The sequence below is a fragment of the Clinocottus analis genome, unplaced genomic scaffold (assembly GCF_023055335.1).
Source record: "Clinocottus analis isolate CAN_PGR_092001 unplaced genomic scaffold, fCliAna1.0.p SCAF_8, whole genome shotgun sequence".
NCBI lineage: Eukaryota > Metazoa > Chordata > Actinopteri > Perciformes > Cottidae > Clinocottus > Clinocottus analis.
The window spans coordinates 11223251-11239183 of record NW_027176240.1 but is presented as its reverse complement, the minus strand read 5'-3'; the positions used below and the strand labels follow the sequence as shown (position 1 = coordinate 11239183).

The 15933-nt window shown below is 42.3% G+C and overlaps 1 protein-coding gene across 3 annotated transcripts; it reads right to left on the bottom strand.

The window, feature by feature from the left end:
- Window positions 1-728: 728 nt before the first annotated feature.
- Window positions 729-14445, bottom strand: pprc1 (PPARG related coactivator 1). Of its 3 annotated transcripts, XM_068568747.1 has the most exons (15): window positions 10235-10339; window positions 8145-8240; window positions 7906-8055; window positions 7653-7733; window positions 5729-7571; window positions 5543-5623; window positions 5089-5142; window positions 4117-4177; window positions 3752-3819; window positions 2827-3538; window positions 2528-2731; window positions 2314-2374; window positions 2100-2221; window positions 1807-1958; window positions 729-1121 (listed from the first exon to the last, which is right to left on the bottom strand). In XM_068568747.1, the coding sequence occupies exons 1-15, from the start codon at window positions 10313-10315 to the stop codon at window positions 1021-1023; spliced, it is 3867 nt and encodes a 1288-aa protein (XP_068424848.1). In that variant the 5' UTR covers window positions 10316-10339; the 3' UTR covers window positions 729-1020. The 3 variants fall into 3 exon arrangements, with proteins under 3 accessions (XP_068424848.1, XP_068424847.1, XP_068424846.1); XM_068568746.1 differs by lacking the exon at window positions 10235-10339 and adding an exon at window positions 14407-14445 and having other exon boundaries at window positions 5543-7571; XM_068568745.1 differs by having other exon boundaries at window positions 5543-7571.
- Window positions 14446-15933: the final 1488 nt, after the last annotated feature.

Sequence of the window (15933 nt, the reverse complement as noted above, 5' to 3'; positions counted from 1 at the left end):
CGCTAAAGCCCATTGACTCGCTCTTCTTAGGGGTTGAGTTGAACATCTCACCAGCTTTGCAATAGATTTAGATTCCAGTCCTTATTAGGAGCGCATCCGATCTCCAACGTTACTTTCAAAAAGGGGAGGTGCTGCGCATGTGTTGTGACCAGGCCTGCGTATCCTGTCAGCAAAGCACACGCTTTGTTCTTAATCTTTAGGATATATATACATGCCCACAATTATATCATGGCTTTATATCCCAGACCTTCCAATACAGAACTGAGCAGTGGTTGATGTGACCTGGAGCGCACTACTTGGAGGTCCTTAATGGGACTTTCCACAGCAGACAAGTTTCACGACTGATTTTAATAACCTGTAAAATGTCTCTGTTCTGTTGGGAGTGTCATCACTTAATGGTAAGCCAATTAAACCCTTTTCAAGTTTCGGCACATCATAATGCCTAAAGCACAGGTGTAATTAATACAGTTAATTAGTTTCACCTGAGCTTTTTCCACAGTCAGTACATTTGCTTTAATAAAAATGACTCCTTTTGCTGCAAAAAGCAGCAAATGTATGCATGTAGTTATTTATGTCTATAGTTTTCTTTGGACATGTGACACCCGTTATGTTTCTAAAGAAGATGTAACCAATAACAAAGACAAAAACAATGCAGACACTTGAGTTGGAATGAAAAGTCAAATAATGTATGTAATTCTTTTTTATTTAGGTTTGTAGTACATTCAATGTATCACAACCTCCCAGTAATTAGGGAGCTCCATCCCACTTACCACCCCCTTTTAAAAATGATTTTCTCCATTTGATTATACATTTAAATAAACTTTAAAAAAAAATAATTTCATTCATTTCATTTTTTTTCTTTTCCCATTTCATTACAAATCTTCACTTCAATAGAAGGTGTTATTTTGCAGAAACAAAATAAAACAAATGCAACAACTAAAATGTAAAGAGTGTTGCAGATGAGAAGCCAACCATTGGCTCTGAGGTAAGTGTCAGCTGCTTCCTGCTGCAGGCTTCCTGTTACCTCTTCTGATTCTGCTGGGCCTGCTTCAATAAAGTGTCAAAGTCTAGTGCATGAAACTTGCCTTTCGCAGGCAATGGTTCGTACTCTCTACTTGAATCTGAAAAAAGGTAAAGAAAACAAAGTCAGCAATGTATTAAAAGAAAAAAAAGGGACAAGAACAGCAGAGCGTGCTGTACCAACATGGGAGCAAAATCAATTTACAGCTGTGGACTTGGGCATTTTAAGTGCACGCTATATTTAGAATATTTTCCAACAGGGAACTGATCTGAAATTGAAACTTATGAATACTGTTTGTCTTTAAATTTGTCTGAAAAGTTTTTCCGACAGTAAGATAAGCAGTGAAATTACTTTAACATAAACACACAATAGATATTTTTAGTGAGCTTCTCTTTCAGGTGGCTAAAATGTGTTTCGCTGCAGCCTAAATCCACAGCGAATATGGACAAGTACATCATTCAGCCCCACTTCAAATAGTCCAAACAAACAATCTTCATGTGTTCAAAATGTAACATGTTAATAGTTAATCTTTTGATAATTAAGAACACATAAAAAGGACAGTATCCTCAAAAATATAAATTGTGCCTTTGTCCTGCAGTGCAAGTATCCCCTAAAAGTTATTGGCTGTAGTTTAAAATACACTCGCTCTCAGCTGAGCACACTATCGGGATGACCTGCAGCCAATATGTGCGATTTTCTGCAAGCCAAATCAATACTATTTCGATTGATTAAAAGTACTCTGGGTAAGCGCTACAAGAACTTTGGGTCTGTTGATTTATGCTTACCCAGATCGGCATAGTTGGTTTTGCAGAACTGTCTCCTTCCACCAAAACAGAGATCAAATGGCAGCTCATCTGGCTTGCGCAACTTGCTTCCATTCTCAATGGCCATGAAAGCATTCTTGGTGTCGTAGTAAGTCACAAACCCATAGTTGTCCCTGTGAGAGATTAGCAAACCATTAGCCTGTGTTTATTTTCAGTTTATCGCAGGTCTAGGGAAAGTTAGGCCCAAGACATCACAGACAAGACAAACAAGATTCAAAGATATACCATTTTACAAAAGCTGTTTATGTACTTACCCATGGTCTCTAAAGTGCAGAGTGCATTCTTCAATCTCGCCAAATAAAGAGAAGCGGTCCCTAAGTTCTTTTTGGGTCATTGTTAACCGAATTCGACCGATGTAAACAACCCGGCGCTCCTCCTGAGGAAAGAAAGTAAACGATCAGATAATTCAGGGAGAATATTTTAACCACTTTGCTTAGAGACCGGTACGAGGGAGTAAAATTCACTTACAATGGCTTTCTCCTTGAGTCTCTTCACCTCCTGCACATTTGGTTTTGCACTAGGAGCATTGCTGTAAGAAAATGTGGACAAAGGCAGGTAAGATGAAGCCTTTAGTAATTTTTATAAAGCGCCTGGCATAATATTTGATATACACGAGTGAAACAGCTATAAAATCCATACAAAGAACATTAAAAAGAGCATGATATACATATGTATTCTGCACCTGTGTAATCTTCTGCTTCTACTCCACTGTGCTTGTCTCCGAGGGGATCGAGAACGCGACCTGGAGCAACTCCAAGAGCCAGAACGAGAGGAGGAATACGAGTACCGTCTCCTCCTGGGAGGAGAGCGGGACACAGAGAGAGAGGACCTAGAGGAGGACCGGGATGAAGCGCTGGAACTACTTTCAGAGTGACGGAGACGATACCTACATAGGAAATGGGAAAGAATGGCCAGTGGTTAATAGGCAAATCAAAACTCCAAAACAAGATGCTGCATAAAGCATAGGACTGTGGGCCTAACCTTTTCTTTAATGGTGAGTGGGATCTAGACCGAGATGTAGAAGAATCGGAGTCAGACTCTGAACTGCTGGACGTCGGGCTGGGAGAGCGATGGGATCTTTTTCTAGACCGGCCTCTAGTATTGTCTTTGGGACCAGATTTGGGACTGGGTGTGCGAGAAGCAGCATGTCGACGATAGGACCTTCTTCTCCTGGGGCTTTCTTCTTTAACAGCAGTGTCCTGCTGAGCAGGCGACGCATCAGGAGTCTCCAGGACAGAGCTTCTCTCCATCTCATCAGTCCTGTGATCGAGGGTCTCCGTCATAGGAAACTCTTGTGTTTTGGTTGCAACCACAAGCTTTATGGGCGACTGAGCAGACGATACATGGGCAGCTGGGGGTGTTTGTGTAGTGGTTATAGTGGGTTGCCCAATGGGTTTAATAGTGATAAAAGATGGCTGTTTGACAGGCCAACGTTTGCCTAAATCTCGAGTGGAAGTGTCTTTGTTGGGGAGGCAATAGTCGTGGTCCATGCATGCAATTTCCGGGGCTACAGTGGCAGCCGCATGAGTAGGTTTGCTGCGGGACCTGACTGAGGGCAGAGGCCGGGCTTCTATCTGGATAACCTTGAAGGAGCTCAACTTTGAGGCATCAGCAGCCTTGCTCTTTCCCAGCAGGGCCATAGGGGCTAGGGGTTTCCACATCTGGTGAGGAGGAGTAGCTGGGGGAGTCAAAGCTGAAGAGGAAAAAATGCACCACAATTACAACTAATATTCAAGTGTAGTTTGTCCTGTGTGTTGCAAGGTAGCAAATCTTTGATCATTATGATATATTTTAGATATTCCAGCTCTAATGACTGCCATTTTATTGCTGGAAGCCATACAACTTTTCTTTATCTTATTTAATGATTTACCCTAATGACTCATCTTAAGTCAAAATGCTGAATTACCTGCAGTACTTGAGAGGTCAATAGCTCTAACACGCTGCACGACTGTTTTCTCTGGAGCCAGTTTAACACTGTAAATAGAGCACAGGGTCGGTTACAATCAGTGGTAAATAGTGTAGCTTTCACACCTCTTGATTAGACTGCAGCAAAGTTGAGACAACAAAAAGCCCTGTAAAGCCAGGTCGCACAAATTTAGACCTGAGAATGCCATCACTCTGGCCAGACAAAAAGCAGGGTTTGCGGTAGGTCTTGGCAAAAAGGTATGTGCGAGTCATCGCCACACACCCACACAGGATAACAGGTTTCACTCGGAAACCGTGCCTCCCACCACTCGCACAGAGCAGCTTGAAGGCTGTAGGGTAACTCACCTCGAGTTTCCTACAGCTGCTGCTCTACCAGAGACCTCCAGCACACATTTCTCCTCTTTGGCTGAAGAGAGAAGGAACAAGGAAGTGCATAAGCACAAGGAAAAACAAAATGAACAGAGCAACACAGCGAGAAACAAACAAATTCTACTTGGCCAACATTTGATGAACTGTAGCAACCTGCATCATGTCGGGTGTAAATGTAGTGCATCATGCGGTTTGCCTTCATAATACCAGTACAGCACTTCCCCCATGGAAATTCATCAAATGGTCAGCGGTTACATTAGCCATAGTACACCGTGTGATGGTTCAATATAAAGCCCACTGACATAAGTAATGGCACATACAGAGTCCAGCTACTTGTTAGGGCTGGAGGCTTGTACATCCGCTCAGACAAAGACAGTGGGGCGACAGTTCAAAGGATTTGCAAACAGGGCAGAATTCCAACAGCTGAGCGGACAGGAGCACAAAGCAGCATCTCTGCCCGCCGCAGCACACATCTCTTAAAGGGGAATGTTTCAGTAAGAAAGAAGAAAAAAATAAAGAAAAAAAACTGCCATTTTAACTGCCAGAAGTCTCACACAATCTGTAAACTTTAATTAAACACTTCTCTAAATCAGATAAGACTATTAAAGCAGAGAAATGGTCATTCATTTCCACCAATTATCCGCCTCTCAGCATATGCACAATCTCTTTATGTAGACTATTGCTTCCTTCTACCCTCTCACCCACTACTGCGAACCAAATAGTGCTGTGATATTGTATGCCACTTTCCGCCATTACGAAACCAGGAAAACTAATCTTATGAAAACATTTGGCTTTGTACTAAACTATGGAACACACTAAGCTAGTGGCCAGAACCACCATTAACTAGATAGGACAAAAAATACTTTGGAGTAACATTGTCTCACAAGGAATGGAAATATCACTTCTTTCTGACAGTACAGAACAAGTGGAACTAAATGAACCGATTACCTTGGGTTTCCTCAAACTGCTCCAGCAAGCTGGTCAGATCAGCAGCTTCAATACCTACAAAAAAAAGGATATCATTTTGTTTTTTTATTATAGACACACAACATATTATATAATTCTACTTTTAACAAACCAGACTAACAGGCTGCATGTCAAATTAAAGTGGTGACACACATGTTTACAATGATCATCAAGAATGATGTTGAAGTTACAGTTGTCTAATTATTGTTTTACTGCACCAACGGCAGACACTGCTTCACCTCAACCATTTCTGATATTGGCTTCCTGCACATCAGCCAATAACTGGAGCAGATTAAATATGGGCTAGGGTTGCAGAGCAGCAGATATGAGACACTGACAAAGCAGATTTCTGGCAAGGACTTTGTAGGTCATTAATAGTCAGCATTGGAGAAACAAAAACGTTTCAATCAAAATACACAATCAACTTTAGACTCACCTATCTCAGTGGTAAAGGCCTCGATCAGCTCCTGTGTGGGGCTCTTTGCCTTTTGGAGTTTCACTGCTGTAGTGGGTTTGTCTTTAGTTTGAAGTACAACAGGTTTGGCCTTTAGACTATGGGAGACTGAGGGATGGGTAACCAGAGAACAGAGCTGGGTACCAGCTGTGGGTTTGGAGGACTTACTTTCAAGTGTGATGGGGTTGCTAAAGGACACAGGAGCAGTAACCTCAGGCAGCTTCTGAAAGACAATAGTCTCCTGAGGTGCACTGGGCACAGACATGGTAGCAGCGTTGTGTTTGATTGCATCTGTAGTAGTTTTAAGACAGATTTTAATCAGCTCTCCAGACTTAAGAGATGCCAATTGAGATTGGGGCCTTTTATCGACTCCACTTGTTCCTCCTGAAGGTGCTGGAGAGCATTTCCAATTTGCTGTTGACAGTAACTCAGTAGCAGCTTTTAAAGAAGCTGGAGACACAGAGCTTGGAGTCCCACAAAATTCTACAGGCTGAGCAGTGGTGTGTTGATGTGAGGGTAAATTCTTCACTGAATTAAAGGCAGCAGTCGGGGAGTTTTGGGATAGAGACGTTTTTGAAGGTTCAGGTTTTGGCTGTGGTTTAGAGATGGGAGTAACCTTGCTGGATGAGACAACCATGTAGGCCGGTAGCGCCAACAGCGCCTCCGGGGTGGGTGGTGCACACGGTCCCCTCGGCTGCCAGGCAGGTCTGACCTCCTCCACTTCTGCTTGGGGATTGGGGCGTCGGAGATCCTTGGGGCTTGGGTCAGGCAAGCAGGGAATGGGGAGAAGCTCTTTGGGAAGCTCTGGGAGGCTGGGCCACTTCGTGCTGTTTTTTAGTTTTTCCACCGGGGCTGGTTTTTTCTGCTGTCGGAGCCGCCGGTACTCTGCTAGACTGAGCGATTTGGACTTAGGCTCCGAGACTACAGGCACCACAAGAGGGGGGGCCTCACCAACAGGTGGGGCCAGTTGTGGTTCTGTCGGACTCGAAACAGCTGCAGGGCTGTCTGAAGACATCGGGGGCCGGACAGCAGAGGGAGCTGCTGAAGAGCCTTCTGGCTTCCTAGTGACTGGGGAAGGCGGTAAAGGCATTTCATCAGGTCGTTGTGAGACCACTGCTGTGGGTAAGCAGCTAGACCAACTCTTTTCTGGTCTCGTACTTATCCCTCCTGTTTCCTGTCTGGTTAACACTGATGTGGCAACTTGCACGTTAATTTTAGGCAATAGTGTTATAGTTGGGCATGGATTTGGTTTCTTAGGTTTCACAGAGGAAGGAGCTGGAGTTGAGGCAAGAGGAACCTTTTGGACTTTTTGTCTTTTTTCTTCGACCGGTCGTTTTTCAGGCTTTTCTGTCTTTCTTACAGTGCCACTCCTAAGGACCCTTCCCTCCACAGGTTTCGGTTGGCGCTGTTCCTTGCATTTTTTCTTCTTTTTTCTTCGAGAGGGACTTCTCTCTTTTATCTCTTCTCTTTGTTTCTTGATGACAATGTTATCTTTCACATCTGAACAAACATCTGGTGTCAAAAGGGCAGCAACTTTAACGGTAGCCTCATCTTCATCGTCGTCAACGACTATATGCTCCGAGCTGTCAGAGGCCACTACGTCTGCTTCACCTATAACTTTCTGTTTATTTTCTGATGACGGCTCTTCAAGTGGGAGAAAGACTGGAAGATCCATATCTGGTATGGCTAGGATGGGTTCTCCATTTTCACCCTGGTCCACAACTTCAAGTAAGATTCCTCCCTCGGGCAACATCTGTTCCCCGTCGTCATCTTCCATACAAATCGCCATACAGTACGGGTGCATATGCCTCACAAAGTCCCCCAGGCTAACTGAAATACCATCTTCAATCTCCTGCTCGAAGGTGACAGGAATTGGGAGGGCCAGACCTTCCCAGTGTAGCTGGTCACCGTCAGGAGTTGACTCGTGACTCGCTGGGCTTAAACTGAGAGAGCCATCGTCCTCTTCCTCGCCATCACTTCTCTGGAGAGATGCCAGTAACCTGGGGAGGCTCTAAGAGGGGAAACAAATATAATTCAGAAAAATGCCTGAAGCACAAATAAATACATAATGCTATTGAGGGAGAAAAGCTACCTTTCCAGTTGATATGGCTCTTGTGCTGCACAGTGTGTCCTTCTCTGGAGGGGAACGGGACAGACACAGCAGTCTCCTGAGCTAGAAAGCGAAAGATTAACAAAAGCATAATGACTTCATTTGTTGAGTCGAACATAAATAAATTACTGTATGTCAAGAACCACAAAGGTCAGCAAGTTTTTCATCCACTCATTTTTACTTTCTCTGTACAAGGGCTGGATGGGGGAGTTATTTATGGCAGCTGGGCACTAACCGGAGAGTGTTCCCTGCCCCTCTGACCCGACAGCAGGTCTGAGTCAGGTAGTGTGTCAAATGGGGACAAATTCTCATCATCCACATTGTCAAGGATCTCTGTCAGGGCAGTCAGCAGCGTGGCTTCGCTCTCTTCATCTAGACGTTTAGTCTAATTAAAAAACACGAAAAATAAGTCAACTGTACCATCTTTTATGCTACTGTAATAATTGTTTCACAAACATGTGACATTTGTCTTGCCTCTATTGTTGGTGGGTCCTCAAAGATAGAAAGAATAGAGGGGTCTAAGCAGTTTTGAAGGGCCTCCAGATTTTCTGCAGAGGTTAGGCCATCACTCTAGAGAGGGGAAATAAAAACACATTATTTGGTAAAAAGACAACGGACAAGTTACCACAGTAGTAAGTTGAGACACATAATTAAACGTAAAAACAAAGATACACTCAGAATGCCTAATTAAAAATAAAGATCTAAATAATACCATGTTGGTCAGTATTTATAACTTTTTTAATGGCTTACTCAATTCAAAACCTTCCATGTTGGTGCTTTTTTTTAAAGGTGTGTAAATGTGGGGCAATATGTGGTCTAGGAGTTTAGTCAGAGAACTGTTTAATGAGGTAAACAGCTGTGTCTTATGAGGACAGTTTCAAAATAACCAAATTATTTAACAGAAATTGTTTTAAGAAAAAGTTTCGTCTGCGATGTGAAATGAGTCGACATTGCTATTGTATTTGGTGGTTGATGCTGAGAGTAAGCCCAAACTTAAGTGAAGCACTTATAAAAAGAGAGGCCATGTGTTTTTAGTTCCAGTTTGACGAAAAGCCAAATAATATCCAAGATATTTTCCTATAATATGAAATACGCAAGAGCATTAGAGCAAGTATCCATCAGGAATGCAAGAATCCATCTAATGTACACTTAGCAATATACACAACGAAAAAAGTTAAATAATCTGTTCCAAGAAAACAAAATAAAATGACAACGGCTGTAAACCCGATAGTTACAATTTACACAAGTAAGAACAGTCAGATTTAATTGTGATTGTAGGCTTACATATTGTAGAACCACTCTTATATTTTAATAATAAGGATAACTAAAGTTAGTCTGACAACAGATCCGCCTTTATACGTAACCGTAAGTGATAAAAGGATGCACTTTGATCTAAAATACGCAGCGGTCTCGTACAGTGACCCACGTGTTGCTGTCTACGCTTGCACACAGCGCGCAGACATGTTTGATCCTCGCCTCACCCCGTACATAGGGAGGCTACGGAGCCCACGTGTTGCGCTACAATAACACGCGCAGGGCCCTCGCCTCTGCTCCTGTCCAGATATTTTAAAAATTACCAAATGATACGCACCTAAAAGTACACATTTTACCCTCCACGTTTGAAAACGCCACGTAGTTATTCATGAAGTCTATGGACGGGTGTATGAAGAGGTTTAATATGCAGTACCTACTGCGCATGCGTGAAGGAAGGAGGAAGCCAACATGTGATTCACCACGACTAAACCACATGTGGACATACACAGGCTTTGAATTAAAACGTGGTGTGCTGCTGCAGTGAGCTAGCAAATAGTCACTCAGGTGTGCGTTACTGTATATATTGCAGTCACTGTCTTACTATAAAAGAGCTTCATCAAGGTGTGCATCATTATATGGTTGCCACATTACTGCAACGTGCTGGCGTGGCGCCCTTAAACTACACTATGGCAGAATTAACGTAAATAAACGTCACCTTAATCACGGTAAAGCAAAACAGTAAAGGAGTTGTGATGAACAGACTCGTGACAGCATATCGCACTGTTAGTTAACTAGCATTGTTGTTACCACGTGTGTTTGATCAGTTGGTTAACAGTACATTGATGAGCTTAAATGCGCATTATTGATAAGGATTATACAACTGTCGCACATGCCAGACCACCTACCAATCAAAATACACAACTGTCACCTCAAATGTAATAACGAATAAGAGTGTTATATGGGAGGAAACCTTAACCAGACAGTGAAGCTACACTGGCTCACCAGCTAGCGTTAACAATTAGCTAAAAGATACCAGCATATTTAGAGTCACGCATTATGTATTATTTATTTAACACATCAACAAAGACATGTCAAGCTGCGACCATCTCAAATCAATAAGTACTTTTTCAAAATAAGTTTTACTATCGATACTACGGTAGCATCCACGTGTCACTTTTTCCAGGCAGAGTGTACACGCATGTACACACACAGACACACACAACACGCTATCCCCAGCTTCTGAACACGCACAAAAAGTAGTAACCGTGTCACAGCATGAAAGAAACCCAAGTGTTGAACGTATGCCTTACCTCGTCTAGTGTATCCATTGCGAAAAATTCCATATTGCACGCCGTTAAAGTGTCCTCGCCTGCACCCCACGGCGCCGCCATCTTGCTCCTACACTCCCTGCTGCCCCGACGCGTTTCGGTATGAAAAGTAATGAATCGCGCATTGGAGGAACAAGCACACCGGCAGGAGACACGTGGTCCAACATTCCCGGCAAAATGACGCAAAGTGACGCCGGTCAGAGGTTACGTCCAATGACCACGTCAGTCTGTAGTTCTATTTGTAACATTGATTCATTGTATACTTCCTTGTTGTGTTCATTTGCTGCAAAACGAGGGGGACAAAGATGCACAGCACGCGCAATACCACAACACAAGTTTATAGATACATGTTTTATTAACTGAGCTACAGTGACAACAATGGCTGAAACAACAGGATACAAACCTATCCAAACAATCCAATACAAACCAGTACATTGGTATAAGTAAGTTAGTGCAGTATGTGGCACATCTTTACAGTCTTCTATGATGCAAATGCAGCAGAGTAAAGTTAGGTTTTAAGGTTTACCTTTCTACCGTTAGATGGCAGTATACGTGTATATAACCATATAGTTACATTTTCCTGTGTCTTTGTTATTTCATACAGATGTATTTAATGCCGTTTATTTCCCCTGATATTTAATGTGCATGGTAAATTAGCAGCATGCATTTACTTGTTGTATTTGTGTATTTTAGAACCAAACATTCCTACAAGAAGAGTGAGCATGTGTTGATCACAAGGCAATAAATATTGGAAATTGAAAAATAGAGTGACAGTTGGTTTCTTCTTATTAAACATGCATATAATTTACCTACCTTGTTGATTGATTTGTCACACTTAAATCCCTCATTGAATGGTACAGAAGAGTTCAAAGAGCCAAGATGAGAAGATATAATGTTGGTCAAATGCTGTGGTCCAAATGCCATTGAGATACAAAAAGTTTGACTGAATCTTACAAGAGCACAAACCAGATGAATTGATTCTATTTACTTCTTTGCTACCATGTTACCTGTCTCGTGACCCCGAGGAGTGACCTCTGAAGCTGTAGGGGGATGCAGACCAACAGGCTTGGCTTGGGTTGGGAGCCAATGTTACAGATTACCAGCTCTTTAGCATGTTGGACAAACCAGGATGCCACTGTCTCATAAAAATTAAGTTCTCATCCAATAACACTGATATGCAGAAGCCTAATTTGGGAGGAGGGCTGTTAAAAAATAAATGTTGAAAACTGTTACTGTAATCTGAGAGGAAATAAACATGCCCCTGAAATGTAGTAAAGATTGCAGTTTAGTGACATTGGAATGTCATTTTTGTGGGAGATAGGAATGTTATAGGAAGTGATATGCTAAATATATACAAAATCATTATTTATAGGGTACTTTCTATTGGTAAGTAGCGGTTATCAACCCTGACATCTAAATTTCAATTCCTGTAAATAATATTAAAACTATTGTTTGATTTTTTTCAATGGTGTAATTTCAAAGATCTTTATGATTGAGTTTAAACAGAAGTTGTAAGATTTAAATTTATTGTGGGTTTAATTTTCAGAAAATCATGTCCCAAGTTTTCACGTTACTACCGAAACACAAGAGTTTCGGTCCATTGGCTGAGCCTGTTTTTTAGCCACACCCCTGCATTTTTTGACCAGGCAGTGACACTGCATCCCTGTCCCTCACGGCTCAATAGCTAAATCCGATACATTTGATATAAGTGTGTTCCAAAGTCTGAAAATCGGCGTGTAACCTTAATCCCTTGTAGACGGTTGTCGCGAATTTGCATCAAACCGCTTACGGTCTTAATGCAGCCGATGCGACGTGTGTATCTCACTATAGCCTGTTGATGGATCCGATTGTATTGAATACATTTTTGACAAAATTTAGTGGTCAGACTGAAAAAACTACACCCCATTGACGAAACCGGAAGTGACGCTACGCAGACCTCATGGATTTACCCAACTGAATCCGGTGTCAGTGTTACCAGCACCAGACCTAGGGGAAATCTGGACCAGCAGCAACAGTTACACAGGCTTGGTAGCACTGTGTAGCCTGTAAGTAACACTGAATGAACAGAGAGAGGACCAACTTATTCATCCTGCTCAGGCTCAGAGCTTATTCTTTTCTGAACTCAATAAAGATCAACTTCTTAAGCAATTTACATATGAAATACAGACAGACTCTGGCTAACACTCATTTAAAACACATTTTCCTCTTACAAACTATGGTGTAACACTGGAGGTCACAGACAGAGCTAACTAGGTAGCATTAGGACGTTCGTCAAAACCGTTAGCTACAATCTGAAGCTGAACACTTAACACATCTCCAAATCATATACATTACAGAACATATAGTACTCCATTCACCTGAGATAGTAACCAAAACTAAAGACATAAAAACGAGTTTTGCCATTCCTGTGAATGAACAGAGAGGACCAATTTATTCATCCTGCTCAGACTGAGAGCTGATTTTATTCTGAACTGCGCATGACTTGCGCTTGTAGTTACATCCTCCCTAATAGATCCACAGCAGTACCACTGTTTTAATATAACTAACCTTTAGTATTTCCAACCTACTACACTCTCCTCTGCTTCAAAATATGTCACTGAACATCTAGAATCAACTATTACTGTCAATGTCAAGAGTCTACACCGTCAAAGTCAAAGTCTCTTGCATTTTCACAATTGACTGTCTTCTTAGTCACTGCATACCTGCACACTGCGTCACAGAGGTCTGGAACAGTTGTGTAAAACGGCATGGGGTCGGGGACACAGGCAAACATCAGATTTGCTCCTAACTTCCAGACATGAGGGTTGTCCAAATTGGTTATATGTGAGCATTTCTCTAGGTTTAATAGCTCGGGTTGACCTTCTCGCGGGTGGCACTTTCTCATTTAACAGCCCTGTGGCCGGCTCATTATCGTCTACCTGCTCTTCTGTATTTACATCGTCCATAGTATCATCCCTTGCTGGTTTCTGCTGTAGCTCCTCAGCTGGTGGTGTCGCAGCCGGTACAGGCGGTTGCCCTGAATTTGGCTCTGCAACTGGCTCAGGTTCAGTTGGCTGCTCTATTTGAGTTGTCTCAGTTGCTTGTTTTATTGGCTGGAACTCTGGGGCTACAGCACTGAGTTCACCTGGTGGTTTAGACTCAGGCTTTGGGGGTCTGACTCTCCTTCTTCCTTACACCGTTGTGGTCCTGAGGCAATATGTGTATTCCTCATCATCAGAATGTTCAGACTCCTGCTCCACTGTGTCACTGATCTTCATCTGATTGTCTCTCTGGTTTTGTTTTTTCTTGGGTGCACACTGTTTCTGCTCATCATGTTCCAAGGGCAAGTCATTGATAGGTCGCAGAAGGTTACGATGTAGGACACAGAGGGTTTGATCTCCGGTCTCTGGCTGAACTCAGGAGACAGGTTCCTCTCGAATCTTTTCAATCACGCGATGAATTCTCTTTTCCCAGTAAGCATGAAGTTTGGCAGGGCCACCCCTTTCCAACAGGTTTCTGACAAGCACTCAATCACCAGGCTGCAATACCATGCCTTTAACCTGCCAATCATAGTATTTCTTTCCTTTAGCCGAGCCCTTTTCACTGTTATCTGAGGTAATCTTGTATGCCTCCTGCATGCAAGAAGTCCATTTTTGTGCATACTCTTGTCTGGACCGTGGCTCTTGTTCAGGTTTTAGGTCAAATAGCAAATCCACAGGCAAATGTGAGGCTCCGCCATACAGGAGAAAGAATGGTGAATAGCCTGTTCCCTCTTGTCTCGTACAGTTGTATGCGTGCACTATGTGGGGTAAATGGTTCTTCCACTCTGCCTTTTTCTCCTCTTGTAGAGTGCGAAGCATCTGTAGAAGTGTCCTGTTCAGACGCTCAATGGGATTTCCCTGCGGGTTTGAGAGTGGGCGAATCCGGCCAGCTGCTGGAGTCTCTGGAAAAGGCTGTTCTCAAACTCCATCATGATGTAGCTTTTTACAACGCAGTCTTGTTCAGACTGACCTCTGCCTTGCACATGTGTATGGCCTTGAGATCATACAGTACAGTTTCGGAGGAAAATTGAATTCAAATTCAGCTTCAATTACATAATGATATTCATAATGTCACAATTTCCAACATTCTAACTGCTATAAAAACAGATCCTTACATTTGTAAAGTAAACTTACAATGCAGCATTGTTCAGGCTGACCTCTGCCTTGCATATGTGTATGGCCTTGAGCTCTTACTGTACAGTTTTGGAGCATTTCCTCCACCGTAGTGCGCAGCGACCGGATCTCGCTCGGCTTGGAAAGGCTCGGGCAGAAGGTGGCACGCCAACTTCGGCCGCATGCTTTAGCCAGCTCGTGCCCGGACCTCACCGCTTCCCGGGGCCTCGGATTATGATAAAGAGCTGCAACAATTAGATTGAACCGTTTGCCGGACAAAACATTTCATTTAGTTAACACATTTCTGGTGACTTTCTGCCCCTTTCCTCTTGACCGTCCATTCACAGGACCTGACTTTTTACTTGAAGGTCAGATGCTGCCACCAAGTGGTCAAAGTGCTTCATTGCAGCAACATGTTTCTACGTTTTAAATTGTTTTCTATGTTGTTGTTATATATATATATATATATATATATATATATATATATATATATATATATATATATATATATATATATATATATATATATATATATTGTTGTTGTTGTTGTTGTTGTTATATATATATATATATATATATATATATATATATATATATATATATATATATATATATATATATATATATATTATATATAATAATATAATATATATATATATAATGAAGACTTTGAGCTGTGGTGAAAGCTTTGGGAAAAGCTAGTAGGCTAAGCTAGGAAAAGGTATTTTTTTCTTCAAACGCTACGTCACTGTTTAGACCTAATAGTGCAAGACAGTGAAAGACAGATACAAAATTATCTTTACAGAATGGAAGACCACCATGGAAACACATATTGCTCACGAGGACTATAACCAACCAGCACTTTGAGAAGTTAAGTAGTTTTCCCTCAGAGCTGGGGAGGTGGTGGATGTCCTTTTGTTACTGGGTGTAATACATAAAGGGGAGGTATGATGAGTGAACCAGAAGACTGTGAAACACACAGGTGGGGATTAAATTGGGTCAAATACAAAAGTGGGGAGGATGTGTCCCTCATTAGGATCCATACTGAAGGGCACAGTAAAGCCATCGGCAATTCCCTCTGTCCCACAGGCAAAAATGGATTAGAGGTGAGTCCATCCACACACACACACACACACACACACACACACACACACACACACACACACACACACACACACACACAGACACACACACACACACACACACACACACACACACACACACACACACACACACACACTGTTGCCTTTCATTGGGGTACACCGCTTTGTCTGTGTCTCTGTTTCAAATCATTTGTTCTCTGCTGTGTGAAGAATTAAACTGTTATGTTCACCATTTGTACATTTTCAAAATCTTTCTAAATTCTTCAACAGGTTGCTCACTGCCACTGCGCTCTTTAGTAAACTCATCCACGTTCTATGCTCAATTATAAAAAAGTATCCTTGTCTCCAAACAACAGACACACTAGCTGAAAGCCTCACTGCAGTGTAGTTTTGAGACTCACTGAACAAGAACATACATTTCTGATGAAGAAAGGGTCCGTTTTAG

Bases quoted from the DNA above. Each gene is read 5' to 3' on its own strand.
- pprc1 (XM_068568745.1), bottom strand. From the start codon at position 10,315: ATGGCGGCGCCGTGGGGTGCAGGCGAGGACACTTTAACGGCGTGCAAT. The intron at 4,178-5,088 runs GTAATCGGTTCA...TTCTCTCTTCAG, and splicing joins GCAGTTTGAGGAAACCCAAG to CCAAAGAGGAGAAATGTGTG. The intron at 3,539-3,751 runs GTAATTCAGCAT...TTTCCTCTTCAG, and splicing joins TGACCTCTCAAGTACTGCAG to CTTTGACTCCCCCAGCTACT.